At 36.2% G+C, this 16973-nt stretch overlaps 1 protein-coding gene across 4 annotated transcripts in view; it reads left to right on the top strand.

Moving 5' to 3' along the window:
* LOC149539754 (phosphoenolpyruvate phosphatase-like) overlaps window positions 1-16973 on the top strand; it is a 357723-nt gene that overhangs the window by 113053 nt on the left and 227697 nt on the right. For all 4 annotated transcript variants that reach the window (XM_089800958.1, XM_089800960.1, XM_089800959.1 and 1 more), the window contains one exon: window positions 11244-11467. In XM_089800958.1, coding sequence (XP_089657084.1) covers window positions 11244-11467 — 224 coding nt within the window. The remainder of the gene's footprint in view (window positions 1-11243; window positions 11468-16973) is intronic.

Raw genomic sequence — 16973 nt, forward strand, 5'->3', positions numbered from 1 at the left:
GATGGTCTTGACAGTGATGTATGGAACTAGAACAATGATATGAGAATTCAACATGTAGAACCTGAAATGCTTCACTGCTTCAACAACAACATATGCATGTTTCTCCATTTGACTGTATTTCGACTCATGAGCCTTTAGAGGACAACTCATTAATGAAATAGGTGATTGTTGGTTAACAATTTGTTCTCCCTTTTGATTTATACCCTAACTCTTTATATGCCCAATATTTTAGAGAACAAAAGGATGCCACCAACAATTGGGTTAGTATATGTGTTCTATCACTGCCCTTTGAATTACAAGGTACAATTCCCTTAGGACTTGCTGTGATGTGCATGAATATGTCTTTCTTAGATCAGAAGTTATGACAGAATAAGCTCTTAACTTGGGAGTAGTAAAGGCTTACCAAATTGCTTGTAGACACAAACAATTCAGGCAAAATGGATTAGGACAACCTATCACACTCAATGGAATGACTATAGTAGATTGTCTTGAAATTTTTTGACCGTTATTCTAAATGTAGATTAATCATCTAAATACAATAGAGGAAAGGAAGAAGAGATGCATATGAGGGCAAATGGAATTGCTTTAACTATTAGACTTAGGTGAACTGGAATCCAACAAGTTGCCAATAGATTCATCCACATTTATTCTTCAATTCCCAATGAAACTACTTTTAACATGCCATGGAACAAACAAGAGGGGAAGTAGAACCACATGTGGAAAAGCAAATGGAATTACCTATACTATAAATACGATGGTGAAATGGAATCCACAGGGTGATCACAGAATCACATGTAATCGTTCTTCAACTCTCAATGCAAAACTAATCTATGAATTGAATGGGCAACAAAACATGAAGAGAAAATCAGGTAAGTGGAATTACAGAGCCAATTCACCATTGAGTTTGACAACCCTTTCATTATCAGAAGAAATTACATTTATAGTTTTCTATTATCCTTCAGTTCTGGCAGAGCAACAATCACATAATAGAAAAAAAAACATGAATAAAACATGAAAATATTTAATTTGCAACATGGTATGGACATGTGACATCTTCGAGAACACCTGGCTACTATATATCTTCATGCGGCTTCAGAAACCCTGTGAAAATCTTCATTCCCTTCGTATTCTACTATTAGTGCCAAATCCATATAGTTTGCATCTCAATGGTCATAACAAGTTTGAATTATTGTCGTCGATCTTGGATCAATGATCACAATTAAAACCTAGCAATCCTCCCTACTTTTCCTTCATCGCCTCTTCGCAATTGTCCATCATGCAATGCTTTTAACTAGTGCGTTGATGCGATTCACTAACTGTTATTTCATTTCGCAACTTCGCAACTTGAAATTTCTTGAATGCTTTCTAGCCTGCGACCTTGCAATAACTATTCGACTTAACTGTTGTTGTCTCTCGCACCTTTGCAACCTTCTTTAAGATTTAACATTAACACCTTACAACGCTGCGATGACCATTTTGAGTTCAACTGTTACCTTTTCGCATGCTCGTGACTTAAAATCTCTTAATTGCATTAATGCATGCGATGTTGCGATCACCTTACACTTAACAACCCAAATTACCTTTCGCAGCTTCGCAACCCAAATTCAAAAGTCAACTTTAACATTTGCGACACTGCGATAACTGCATAAAAGACTGTTATCTTGTTTCGCGGCTTTGCGACCTAAATCTCAAACTCATCATTTAACCCTACGATGGTGTGGATACATGTTTTCGCTCTGTCGCAACACTAACCTTAGGTCACTCTTAACTACCAGCAACGATGCGATCTTTAGCTTTCGCTGCTTCGCTACCCTAACTCACGGTTAACTTTAATTGCTTGCAACCCTACGAAGATCTGATGAATAACTTTTGCTGCTTCATAGCCTTAACTCCAGATTAGCTTTAATTGTTTGCGAAGATGCAATAGCTCTAGATCTTAACTGTCATGTTAACCATATGCATCGTTGCAACTTAAATGTCTTGAACCTAGAATTAAGTCCCGATCATACAGTTTGATCCTCATCCGACAACTAGGAATCCATCTCTAAGGCAATTGACCTTTCAGCCCGTGATGTAGAGATTCAGATGCATTTTGCACTGTTGATTTGATTTCCATCTTCTTGTAATGTTCCAAAGGCAAACTCAACTTGAGGGCGATCTTGACCCAAATGCAATATCGACTTGAAGGGGATCTTGATTCTAAAGGAATCTTAGTCCGAAGGTGAACTTGATCCGAAGGAAAAATTGAGTTCGAAGGGAATCTCGATTTGAAGGGGAACTTGATCCAAAGGGAATCTTGACCTGAAGGGGATTGCTTTAATACCACTGTAATGTTCCCAAATTCGTTTAACTCCAAACAGACGTGCATTGGACCACGTTAGGCATATAAGATGAGGTGTATGGTTGGGCCAAGATGATGTACGAACTGCTTGGGCCGTACGGTGGATGCTTGGATGTTGTACGATGTTTTCCTTAGAGGTCGTACGATAGTGTATGAGGGCCATATGGTTGAGGAAACAATTGATGGCTGTACGAGTTGATGGTGTTATGGTTGTACGGTGATAGGTGGGCAAGCCATATAGTGCTAAGAGGTTGGTGGTATAGTTTGCTAGGAGAGGCAGTATGGATGGTGTGGGAGGCCGTACGATATGCAGGGGCAGATTTGTTGTGAGGAAGATGCTATGAAGGCTGTACGGTTTTGCACCGAGTATTACAAGTAGTGGATTGGGTATGAAAGGAAAATGGTTTTGGATCTGCACCCTAAACTATTAATCTTGAATACATTAGACAATGCCAAACAAGAATGGAGATTTGAACACAAATAACCTTCGATTAATATTTGCCAAAAGATGGTGCTTCGATTTGCCAAATTCGAGTGAAGAATTACATGCAACGGAATAGGGTGAGGGTTGAATCCCACCGAAACTGGACAAGCCAAGTAGGGAAGATCTTTCACTCCAAAATGGCGAACAATAGAGAATCCCAACGAGAATTTGTAGTACAAAAGAAATAATCCAAAATGCATACCAACGACTACCTACAAGCCATGCTTGAATACCCATTGGGGAAAATCTTTCTGAGGGTGTACAAAGATAGCTGATAGCAACACCTACGAAACAATTAAATAAAAATGGGTCCAAGATATACTAAATCAATCAGAATCATAGATACACATATTATTAACTTGGGCTCCATCTTAATTAATTAAAGTAACTAATTAAAGGTTCTTTTATTATATTATTTAAATTCTAGGACCAATTAATTAATTAATTAAATTCAATTATTACATTAAAATTTGGGGACTTGACACTAAGCTCTTGCCACCTTTGACTGCATTCTCCACCATTTCTGCATCTTTCAGTGCTCACTTTGCCTCGAATTCAATTAATTTTGTTTTTGGGTTGTTCTCATAACCTGCACCATGTTCTTTAGCCTCGGTTCTTGTGTTTCTTGCTGCCATTTTCTCTAAATATATCTGCGATCTCTCCATTCTACCTATATCATGTCTTCAATAGAACATTTGGTCAAAGCTTTAGGGTTTCAGAACAACTTCCCTCTCATCTAGGAAATGCATAGACTTACCCTCCCTTTCCTAATCACCTAATATGAACGAATGCATTAGATTGCTTCTGAATGCCCACCTAGGTGCAAACAAAGGGATAGATGAGAGAAGTTCTTTAAGGGCAACCTAGACATAGACATGACATCAGATTGACTCAACCCTAATCCTAGGAGTTTAAAAAATATAAGGGAATTAGAATCATGACAATAATGATTCAATGTTTTCATCATTTTTTTGCATCAAGATGATAGACAAGGTATGCTTGGAAGCATAACTATACATGGCAAAGCTTTTCGTGTAATTAGGATACACTAGCACAGGTGCGTGTGCTATCACTTCTTTGATTTCTACGAATGCTGTCCTTCTTCATGATTCCAATGGAAAGCATGTTTTCCTTTCATCATATCAACAATATGATGAGTCTTTTCAGCGAAGTTTGGTACAAATCTCCTCAAGAAATTCATCTTTTCAAAGAAAGAACGAACTACTGTCTTGTTTGATGGTAATGACAATCTTTTTGTTGCTTGTACTCTCTTTGGATAAATCTTGATACCTTCTTTAGACACAATGTGTCCCAACAACTTGCCTTCGATTAGACCAAAAATTGATTTCTTGGTATTCAGTGATACACCATGTTGTCTGCATTTCTCCAAGACTTGTCAGAGATGAAATAAATGCTCTTGACGTGCTTTGAGAAAATAGTGAATCATCCAAATATATGACAATGCTTTCATTGATAAGACCACCAAAGGCAAGATCCATTGCTCACTGAAAAGTTGCTCCAACATTGGTAAGGCCAAAAGGCATCTGTTGACACGCTAATGTACCCCATGGAGTGGTAAATGCCGTCTTAGATTGATCATCCTCACGAACTTCATTTTGATTGTAGCTAGAGAAACCATCTAGCACAGATAACATTTCTAGACCAGTTACAACTTGTAACACTTGATCGATGACTAACAGTGGATAGTTATCTTTGAGAGACGCATGATTAAGATTACGAAAATGCACACATGCGAATTTATCCTTTCTTCTTTCTAACAAAAACTATATTAGCTACCCATGATGAATGATGAATAGGAAAGATAATACCTACTTCCAACATCTTTTGAATTTTGGCTAAAATGGTATCCAAATTCTTTGGATTGTACTGCCTCTGCTTCTAGCGGAAGGGAGATGTGGCAAACTTAAGAGGAATATCATGCTTGACTTCCTTAGGATGAAAAGGTTTCAGATCCTCATAAGAATAAGCCAAAACATCTTTGTATTCACGAAGCAAAGTAATGAACTTCTCCTTTTCTTTGTCAGTTACTAGTTTCCAATGTTAACCAACGTTGGATCATTTTCAGTCCCAATGTTGTATTTCTCATATTGTCCTCAGAAACTATTCTCGTCTTCTGTTACTCTTTGACATACTTGTCATGCTTGTCAAATAGTTTCTACAAAGAAATGAGACCTTTGGGGATCTTATTTCCTTTCAATTGAATTACTTTCTGACCAGTATCAGAAATGATTTCATTTGGCGCATTCTTGCCTCCTTCAAAGTACATATAATCAAATCCTTCCTTGGTTTCTTGAAAATTGATAATCTAAGTATCATCATTGAACACTTGCCATGTTCACAATTATTTAGGATACTTGGTCCGCAAACCAATTGTATTTCGTATATGCCATCTTCAAAGTCTTGATGGGGAAGGAACATAGTAGCTGAAACAACAAGTGAATCAGCTGTATCATTCAACTCTCTAGGGATCGCTAAGATATTGAAGGCATCAAATATCTTGATGAAGTCCCAAACTAGATCATGGTAATGTCTAAGTCGATCATTCCTGGCTTGACACTGACTTCTGACTTGACATACTACCAACTCAACATCTCCTTTAACATGCAAGCTCCTAATTCCTTTGGTCCACACCATGTTCAATCCCAATATCAAAGCCTCATATTCAGCCGTGTTATTAGTATTAGGAAATTGCAACTTGTAGGAAAAAGGCAAAAATTCTCCTTCAGGTGAAATCATCACAATTATCGCTCTGGATCTCATAGAGGCACAACTTTCATTGAATTCCATGATCCAAACATCATTAGAACTGCTCGAGCTTGCTTCACAGTCCATGAGAATAATCTTTTCTTTAAGGGAATCAGTAGAATTGGTGATTGAAACATTTTCCTCTTTATTAAGCTAATCCATTAGATCATCCTCAGGAACAATTTCCCCTTCAACTGTGACTGGTAGGTGATTTAAAATGACAACCTCTTCTAGATCTTCAGTAGCATTAGCAAATCTTTCAGTATCTGAAAGCAAGGAAGAAATTTCAGAGCTTGTCCAGTCCTTTGCAAATTCTGATACGTTGTCTGCATGTAGATAATAATTAAACATTCCAGCTGATTTGAAAAGAATCTGAGCGTGTGGGTCATAAGATTTGACCACCACATACTTTGTTTCTCTCCCAGGATGCAACTTTTGCATGACACCGTTGACAAGTATTCTAGCTTCACTCATGTCCATATTGAGTTCACCGCCTATGTCCTTATTGAAATTACGACCAAGTAACATAACATAAGAAGCAGTTACTTCTACAACCAAAACAATCATCTTGATAGAGAGCATCTGCAACAATGACAAATAGTTTTGGGGTGAGAGGACACTCTGACTGATCTATTTAGAAGAATGGGGTTGAAGAATTCACAATTCACTTCAATAACAATTGATGAATCCTTAAAGAGTGTTTTGATCCATTTATAAAAGTGGGTGGGGAAGCCAAATGCTTACAACATCTCCATGATGAAAGGCCACTTGACTCTATTATATGCTTTTCCAAAATCCAGAAGAATCATAACAACATATTGACCATCATCTTTTGCCCAATGTGATGCCTCCCAACTGGTAATCAAAATTTCTAATTTATATCTACCTTTTATAAATTGACTTGTGTTATGGAAATATACTTATTCAAGAGGCCTACAATTCTTCTAACTAGGATTATAGGAACAATTTTGTAGGATAGATTCAATAATGTAATGGGTCTCCAATTCTTAACAAGGGATTTATCCCCACTATTGGGAAGTAGTTTTACAACTACCTTGTTGATGCCCTCCCCCAATGATCCCTGATTAAAAACATCCTCATATGATTACACATGTTCCAGCTAATCCATTTTGAGTTTTGTTCATTGAATTTTGAAGGAGGTTGATCAAGTCCTCGGGATTCCCTCTTGGCCAATTAGCTAATAGCAAATTCAATCTCCTCCTTTTTAATGTTTTCCTCTAGAGAAAAGGAATTCACCTTGGATATCTTTTTAAGGACTGATCTCAAACACTTATTAAGAGCATTTTGATTAGCATTTCCATATTCAAAAGAAAATAAGTTACTGTAGAAATTGAAGAAAACCTCGTTTATAGCACTAGAATCACTGGTCAAACAATTATCAATTTGAATGTCCTCAATGAGTTCTCCTTTTTGTTTAAATCTGATGAGATTGGAAAATTGTTTGGAGCCCCTATCACCTTCTTGAAGCTGATTCATCCTGGCTCTAACTTTTTGACCTTGTATCCTTTAGTTTTGCAATTTTCTAAGTTACATTTTAACCCAATTAAAATCAAATTCCAGCTGAGTATCATTTCCTTTAAGTTGTAACTCCCTCTCAACATTGTTTAGTTTACTTTGAAGGAAGGATTCTTCTCTTGAAAGGTCCATGGCCTTTTTCTTGCCTATAGTCTAGAACAATTTCCTCTTAAGTCTCAGTAAGGGAATCTGACTGCTCTCTAGGTCTAAGACCACTATTACAAAACTTGGAAAGACATGTATATTAATAGCCTCAACTGAATCGACATCTTGAAGAAGAGAGACATTCAATTTAAATCCATTGTTCTTTTTAGGTCCGACGACGGAGGATGGGTCAATATCAAGGCAAAAAGTAGTAGAATTAGGAGAGTGATCAGAGATGGTGGCTGAAGTTACCATGACAGGGGAGTGCCCACTATGAGAAGAGAAAGAAAAGAAGGAAGCATTAGTGTAGAATCTATCAAGTCTACCATATAATCTATGCATGCCTGCTTGGTTGCTGCACCAAGTAAACCACATGTCACATATGGAATTCTATCTCCTCTCAATCAGATCCACTAGATTAAATCTTCTTCTAAATTTAGACCAAAAGAATTGCTCATTACTTTTCCAAGAGTGCTTATTGCCACTATATTTATCTTCATTTTGTTCAATCATATTGAAATCTCCAACAAAAATCCAGTTCGCCTTAAGGAGACAAGAGATTAGCTAATCCTCAAACTTAGCTCAATCTCTATAATCCTTTGTCGTATAAACATTACAAATGCCAAATATCTTATCTTTCTCCTTGAATGTGGCTCAAAGTGCTCTTTGACACAAAGAAACACCATTGGCTGTAATTTTATCAGCCCAATGAGGACCAATAAAGATAGCAGTCCCTCCCTTATCTCTTTCATGATTGGAGTGCAAGCCTGTAGCTTGTTCCCATAGGAATTTCAAAATGGTGTAGGCTTGAAATCTAACCACCTTAATTTGTTAAAGGCAGATGATATCTTTCTTCTTCAAGTTATTACACCATTTCCTGACAACCTACTTTCTATCATACATCTCCAGACCCCTTACATTCCAGCTATGAATATTAATCATCATATATATTATTTCAGTAAGAGTTTTTGATTCTTAGAGTCTATTAAAGTACTTAGGCATATCCCTATTATTTTTATTAGAGCTACTACCGGTAGGGTTAGATAGGAATTGCCTATCCATGATTTTGTGTTTCATTTTTCTTAGAAACTCTATGATTGTTCTACTTCTAAAACAACCTGTTTAGCAACCATGTTAGCCCCAGCAGGTATAGCTTTTGTGTTTGAAATCATCTTCATCATGGTATTAGATAAGGGATCACTCTTCTTTGAAGGAGCTAGTTTGACATTCCTTTTGTTTTTGACTCTTTCATTAATGGTAGCCAATGCTAGTTGTTGAGTGCTCTTCCTGGCAAGATTTGTACTATCAAACTTTTCATCAAAAGCCATGGGATTAGGGTTGGTGTGTTTTTGTTGATACCCAACATAGGCAAAGAGAGGGCCACCATTATTATTCATGTAATGTTCCAACCTGGCATTTGAAGCTAAAGGCAATGTATGGATTGGAGGGAGGAGCAACGAGGTCGTATGGTAGTGTAAGATTATTTGAAAGGTCGTACGGTTGGGTCTAAGAGGCCGTGCAGATGTAACAGAGAGGCTGTATGGTTGCAATGGGGAGGGCTGTATGGTGGGGTTGGACGACCGTATAGTGGGGTGGGATGGCTGTATGGTGCAAGATGCAGCCATACAGAGTGCAATCGGAAATGTGTGATGGTGTATGGTGGAGGCAAGGATGGTGAGTAGAACATGCAATGACGTTAATAGCCTTCGGTCTTCCAAGTAAGATACAGAATAAAGATTGAAGATGCACAAAACATCAATTTGGAATGAAGTCTATATTATAATTGCAAATAACAATAGTGCTCCGATTTGCCAGATTTGAGCCAAACAATACGGATAGAATAGGGTGAGGGTTAAATCCCACTGAAACCGGAGAGAGCCAAGTAGGGAAGATTTTTCATTTATGAAATGGCGAACAATATTGAACTCCAATAGGAATTGGCAGTGCAAAGAAATAATCCAAATCACATACCCACTATTACCTACATGCCGTGCTTAAATACCCTTCAAAGAAACTTTCCGATGGTTTACAAAGATAGCCGATGACTATACCTACGACAACAATTAAATAAAAATGGGTTTGAGATATACTAAACCAATCGGCCCATTAACAAAGGTTTGATTGAAATTTTTATTTTATGATGGGTATATTACAATTCGAGGCCGCAATAACTTCAAATTCCTCTTCGAAAAGAGGGTTAGCCAAAGTGACAAACTTACAACTCGTAGCAAGTGCAAAATTATTTGACATTGATAGCATATCATTTTTATCAATATTAGTAGATTTGGCATTATATGTAGTTATCGACACTATAACTATTCTTTGTGTTCCTCTCAAGATCCTTCTTTGAATTAGGGGTAATTTTTCTCCAACTTTATCACTAGAAGTCACATTAAAGTTTGCATTGTGGGGGGTTCTTAGAGACAGACAATCATGTCTTGTATAATCATTCAACTTACAATGGAAGAAAGCCCTCAAATTTCAAAGCAAATTTAGTTTCTAATAAAATCTGCCATTCTCAATATTTTAAGAAATTCTTTCAAGAATATCAACTTCTAGAACAAGAGCAATAAGAATTCTTGCGTTTAAATGGGGTAGAGTGACCCATGAGTCCTCTACTTGCAAAATTGAGCCAAGTTACTTCAAAATTTTAGGGATGAAAGGTCCAAATTCCAATATAAACTTTTAATTACCACCGAAGTAGGGGAGGAATGGGCAACAACCTGCTCAAGGTTGCCCTTCAGAGACCAAGGGAAAGCTCTAAAGAGAGAATAACCAACATTTCAAAAACCTTTTTTGAAACCCTATCTTGCATGTTATGAGTTTTTAAGAAAATTATGAAAAGCCCTTTTTGAATCATCCTACAAAAATTGATAGGAGTCCCCATTATTTCCCCCAAACATTTAATAACCAATCATCAAAGGATTTCCTTCAAACCAATAAGTTGTTATCTATACAAACAAAAAATATAACGATGTTTCTTAACCTAGACTGCTCAGAACAAATAGCCTTAACTTTTTCTTCGTTAGAAGATAATGAAAGGGTTTTCAAACCAACAAAAGGAAATTTGCTATTTCCTTCCCCTTAGGGACCTCCATCTTTGACAAAGCTTCCATTTCCATGCCTATCTCCATTGGTTGCGGAGCCCCCTAGTAATCTTCTAGATTTCATATTGGGTTGCTTAAAGAATTTTAAAATCAAAGCTAGCAGAGGGCAGATAGATAGACAAAGTTTGGTCTGAAACCATGGCTTTGTAAGAGAGTTTCTTTTGCTCAATACTTTGGAGGCTTGGTTTTTCATCATTCTCATTATTATTATTATCAGTGATATCCGTATGATCCTCCCTGCAATCTTGTACACCATCATTAGTTATGTCCATCCACACTCGAAATCATTAACCAGAATGGAACAATAACTACCAAACCCCGATGGCACAATATACTCGACGGGAGACAAAGAAACATGAAAAAGAAAACCAAAAGAGTAAGGACACAAAACACAAGAATGCAAGCAATCACAAAATAAACCTAAGGAAGCCACACTGGAATGAAAAACATAAAAGACCATAGGAAAATGCCAGCAAACTTGGGCACGATCTCCGAAGGAGGTAATGTGGAAACCCTTCCAAAGAGCGTGCGGGTTGCAGAGAAAGTCGAGGCACCTCCCTAAAAAGTTGCTGCTAGTTTTGTCCTCATATTTCTGTACTTGGCATCTATGAAATGTTGTTAAGTGATAAGTTGATATATTGTATATGTATGTATTAATTGTATATTGTGCAGACATTAGTATTGACAGCACTTAATATTTTGAGAGTGTGGCAGCTGTCTTGAAATCCTTGTGTGGATTTTGGGACTTGGTGTTATCTTATACTCCTCATCTTTTCTTAGTCAAAGGTAGTAGTTGATAAGCTATAAGATTCTTAGATTTGAAAACTTGTTAGTTTATGAAAACTAACAGTGAGAAAATTTCCAGGTGACCTAGGGCAAACTTTTGATTCTCTTTCAACATTTGAGCATTATTTACAAAGTAATGGTCAGACAGTTCTATATGTTGGAGATCTCTCCTATGCTGATGATCACAAGTTCGACAATGGTATTCGTTGGGATACATGGGGACGCTTTGTGGAGCCAAGCACTGGTTATCAGCCATGGATATGGACATCAGGAAATCATGAAATAGAGTTCAAGCAAAACTTGGTATGGCTTTTAAGTTCAAACAAACAATTGATGCAGGTTAATTTTGATCTGTGAAGGTCTTAATTATTTTGTTATCTTGAGATTGTAAATGTGAAATAAAAAATAATGCTCACATGAAGGAATATCATTACATTGTACATCTTGAATCTTGTACCTTAGAATTCTGGTTCCAGCTTGTTTGCCCCTATAGTAAAAACTCTAAATGTTTCTTCTGAAGAAATCTATTGTATTCTAACCTTACCTTTTATTCTTTGTCACTGCCTAAATATCTGTTTTCATGCTACCTTGAATTGTTCTAGCAGGTGTTTGTTTTCTGCCTTTGTTTTGTAAATAGACATTTTTTTCTGATGTCAATATTGAATAAATATTAGGCGCTCTACTGTAATATGTATTAGATAGCCATCTCTGTTTTGAAGTTTGTGCTATAAAAGAATGGGTTATTGGCTTTAAAATGGATTTATAGATAATTTCTTTTTTATTATATTGTCTTCTAGCAACACTCGAGTAATTCTTTACTTATTATTGTTATGAATCATGATGTCTTGTCCACAATATTTTTGATGCCAAAGACAGAAAAAAATGCCATTTACTTCTTTGGATACTAATTATCTTCTAAGTGAAAATCGGAAAACTAATTTTGACTGTTTTTAGTTTTTTTTTGAATATTTAAAGGTGAACCGAAGCATCCATTTCATTAACATTATTGAAATTGTCTTTCGCAACATTTTTTTCCTGTAAGATTGAAGAGTTTTACTTTGAAATATCCTGCTCTAATATGTCTAGGTGTTTTCATTTGTTGCTTTATTTTTTGAAGTTGTGATCTTTTTCCGGTTGATAGATGTTTGTAAGTAATAAGCACCCTTATATCACTTTGATTTCTTTTTTTTTTTTCCTTTCAATTTGAAGGATATTTGATAGAGAGAATAGAAAGAGCTGATTTATATTGCAACAAATACAATACTATGACAACAAATATAAAGGAATTGCTTGCAATATTTATTTCTAAAATCTGTTCAAAACTGAAAGTACAATTCAAAGACAAAGCTAAAGCTAGCCAGATAGATAAATCTGATTGCAATTACAAATGCAACATACCCATATGCTTGTAATGAAAATAAATGACTTCAGCAATAATAATCATCAAGTACTAGTTGTAGAAACCCTAGGCTCTTCACCAAATTGCTCAAAAGGGTACGCCTGGGTGTAGAAGTGTCAAACCACAGCTAAGATCTTTAAAGTACGTGGATATCTACTCCTTAAACCCCAATGGCTTCTCTAGAATCCTTATGTTGAGCCTCAAGTTGTGATATGGCGGGCTGGGATCGATAGGGCAAGCAAGGAAGAATATTTAATCAGAAAAATAGAAGTTTTAGCTGCCCCTCAATCTTCTCCAAAATTGGCCTCCATGAATATGATATCCAATAAACTCTGCAAATCTGAAAATGAAAACTCCAATATGCCCCAATGTGACCTGTGAATAGTGTCACCAGATTATTCTCTAGATTGCATCTCTCAACAACGTGGAGCATGTTGCCTAGAAGCAATCTTCTTCAAACTTCATGCTCAATTGAGAGCCCCGATCCTCCTTTTATAGCTTTTCCGAAAGAACACCCTTTTGCTTTTCTTCTATTTCTTCGAAACTGCTTTTACACTATTTTTCCAGAAATGTTTTTTGTTTTTCTATTAATCTAGTAATACATATTTTGCTATTTTCTCGGGTTTTCTTTTCCCCCCATTTTTACTGTAATGCTTTTTGGCTATTATTTCATGAGTGTATTCCTCCTATTTTAGGAATTGTTTGTTTTTTTTTTCTTTTTTTAGTAAGAATCGCTTCCTTTTTTATCTCTCAACATAGCATTAAGTAATAAAGGCCCACCCATTAATATAAATCACCTTTGATTTAATATTTGGCCTCTAAAGTCTCTTCATTAAATAAATAAATTAAAATGATGATAAAATCAAATATTATTTGAACTTTATAAATCATAACTTATCGTTATTTAATAACTCCAAACTTCCAAACATTACGATAAACATCAAAGCCTAAATCTACCAACATTATTAAAAGTGGCAACTGACTTCATTGGTGCTCATCATTGATTTGCTAAGAATAGTAAGTTTAGGAGGAAATGTTTGAAAAGGGTCCAAAATAGTGCGTTATGCTCCTTATGCCGGTCTAAACAAGAAATTGCTTTTGATAACACCTCCAGGGTTCCCTAAACCTATCTCATTAGCCTATGGGAATCTCATAAATAAGCTACTACATAGGAGTAGAGGTCGGCACTAACTTCTGATTATATTTGATTAATCAAGAGTTGGGGCTGGGGTTGATTGTGTGCACCCCCAAATTGGGAAAAAATGGGCAACAACAGTCAATTTTTATCTTGAAAAATTGGGTTAATAGGGTAAAATTGGATAAAATTTGTGTTTAATACATTGAATTGTGTGCCAACATAATGTCATCACAAACCCTCAAATGGTGCAATGCAAACATGAGCAGGTATTTGTTGGAAATTTACTTAGATGGGAATAGATATTCAACGGGAGTCATATATTATGGAGTTCATCTCAACTTTCAAGGTATATTCAATAGTAGAGCAAGTGTGCATCTAATTGTTTTTGAATATGTACTGATACATTGAATTTTTCGTATGTGTATCAAATGCATATTCTCTGTATGTATATAAGAGTATGAATCAAATACATATACAGTATATGTACACCAGTCGTAAGAGTATATACTTGGTGTTAATATATTGTATATGTATCGAATGCATATATTGTACTGTATATCTATATTCTGTAAAATCTATTTTGTACAATTGATGGGTTGAACTCTATATTTTATTTTCTATCAATATATCTATGCTATGAAAATAGCCGTAGATTTTTTAACAGGTAGTTATTGACTGCTTTTCTTTAAATTTCACATTTTTTTGAAATCTGATATTTCTCCCATTTTTTGCCTATTTAAAAAAAAATTCCACTCCTCTGGTTTTATGGTTTATTCCCCAAATAATTATTCTTTGATGGGCTATCGATCTCTCCATACCAACTGACTTCGTAAGGGGACATTACATTATACATGCTTCATAATTTTCCTATAACTGTTTGGTGTGCCTTTGGACCTTCTACCACGGCTATATGTCCTTGCACATAGTGAACGATAAACTATTATGTCCGATTTTCTCAATAAGTTGGATTTGAGTTTAGATGCATAGTTATTCCTAATGTGCTTTAGTCCCATTTACCTATCCTACTCTTCATGGACATATAATTAATATGGTTTTTTTAACTTTTTATTTTTTTCAATTAATAATATCTATGTTGTTGAACCTAGACAAAAAAATTAATGTTATTTTGTGTCCCTAGACTAAAATGATTTATAAGAATTTTGTTGGTTATCATGAACTATCTATGTCCTTTACCTCTACTGGCTTTTAATTGTTCTTAGGTGCATTTGTGTTGTTTACCCCACTTTTGTGTTACGTATGTATTTCTGTGGCAGAATAAAACACCTTGTTACCCATATGTGATTGACTTTTAGTAACCAGAAGTTAATCCTTTAGTTAAAACATTGATGAAAGCTGATCTTGATGAAGCAAGCGTGGGTAATCTGGGCAGGATAATAGAATGAAACTAATAGGTCCTCTAAAGAAAAACCCATTCTAGTTTATGCTGTCCAGACTTCCCTTGGAACAATACTGATGCAGAAGTTACTGCTTTAAATCTTAGATTATGCATTGAGAAAAAATGGAAAAGATCTCGGAGAAGGAGCTACAAAAGTTATAGTCAGTATAATGGAAATAAAATTAATATCCATCTGGAAATTGAGTAATATCCTTGTAGAAACTTTTTCATCATTCTGGGCAAGGACAGTTCATTCTGTCTTGCTGATCTTCTGGGCAATGTTGGAGTTAATCTGACTTATATGGACATGGAATTCAGTTATCATAGAGAAGTGAGTTGCTCTCAAGCTTCTAGGGATAAAAAGATCAGCCATATTTATTATTATTATCAAGCGTGTAAGACGCTACCCCTGTTGGCCACTAATTTTTTTTCACTTTCCCTTGATCTCTTCAATGAAGTATAGTTCAGGAATTATGTCAAACACTTTACGTCCTCACTGATTGTTCACCATTTTGTGTATTTCTCACCAGGAACATACTGGCAAAGGATTGCACATATATGACAGTGTTTACAGATTTATGCTTGAACCCATTCTCTAATGCTTTTTGTGGGTTTATGATCAAATTTATTTTGCCAAACCCAACTATTGTTTATCCCTACGCACACAGATTAAAGAGTATGGTAAATTGTACAAAGAACAAATTTTTGATATTAGAACAGAATATAAATTGCTTCCATATTATTGAGATTCAGAGATACATGGAAATTAAGTCCTCTTTTCTAACCTCAGTACTGAGCTAACACATAAATACAGTACTCAGTGAACTGCCATAATCAAGGGGCACGGAAGTAAGCAGTTGACCATCCAAGGTGAGTTCCATCAGCATCAAGGGATTAGTTTGGATCAATTGTTCATCGCGTATCGTGGTGAATACATATTGATCTTCAAAGCATGCTATAAGCTGGCTAATCTCTTCATAATATTATCTTTATCCAGCAATGAGAACTCAACGGCATGCCCAGATGGATGGTGCATATCCCATGACCTGCTCTATGAAATAGAAGCAGACCAAGTGAAACCTCAGCAAATATCTTCCATGCAAGAAGGGAAGAAAGTCATGCCAAAAGGAGTTCATGCCAGAGGTAGGGAAGAGTAGGAATCACGACTAGGCTCATAAATCATAAAGTTCTGTCCACAGCTAGTTGTTATTAATCAGGTCAAATACAATTTACTCTGTTGTTTGATTCTCTGTGACCAAGTCCATGTCTCAAACTTTAAACCTTATATTATGGTGTTTCCAGCTGGAAAAGATTTGATCAAAATGAAAATATATTAATCATAGTTCCAAAAATCGCCATGAAATCGCCGAAATCGCCGAAATCGCGATAAGATTCATGGCTCCCGATTTTTTTGGAATCGGAAATCGCTGGTGGCGATTTTTTCTTGTGAATCGCCTGAATCGCCAAAATCGGCGATTCATGGCAAAAATCGCCAAAATCGCCATCGTGAATCTCCAGAAATCGGCCGCGGCAGCAAGGATAGAAAGTTCAATTTTTTAAAAAAAACACATGTTTTATTTGCTTTCTAAGCACGTTCTTCAAGCATTGGTAGACGCACACGTGCACGCACAGACACAGGCCCTAGCGACATTCGTGAGCCCATCTTATATGCGGGAGATATGGCTCGACAGTCCTCTAGGACCTACATTAGACGCCTTGCTACTAGGCAGACTGGATACTCAGAGGCTGAGGCTGAGGTTGTAGCCGAGCTTGAGGATGATGTTGAGGATGATGATGACTATGAGCCTGAGGCTTGAGCTGGAGCCTTGTTTTTATATTTTGTTTACAGATATTGATACTGAATCATTGATACTGA

The sequence above is a fragment of the Cupressus sempervirens genome, chromosome 9 (assembly GCF_028749045.1).
Source record: "Cupressus sempervirens isolate cs-2001-9-10 chromosome 9, ASM2874904v1, whole genome shotgun sequence".
Taxonomy (NCBI): Eukaryota; Viridiplantae; Streptophyta; class Pinopsida; order Cupressales; family Cupressaceae; genus Cupressus; species Cupressus sempervirens.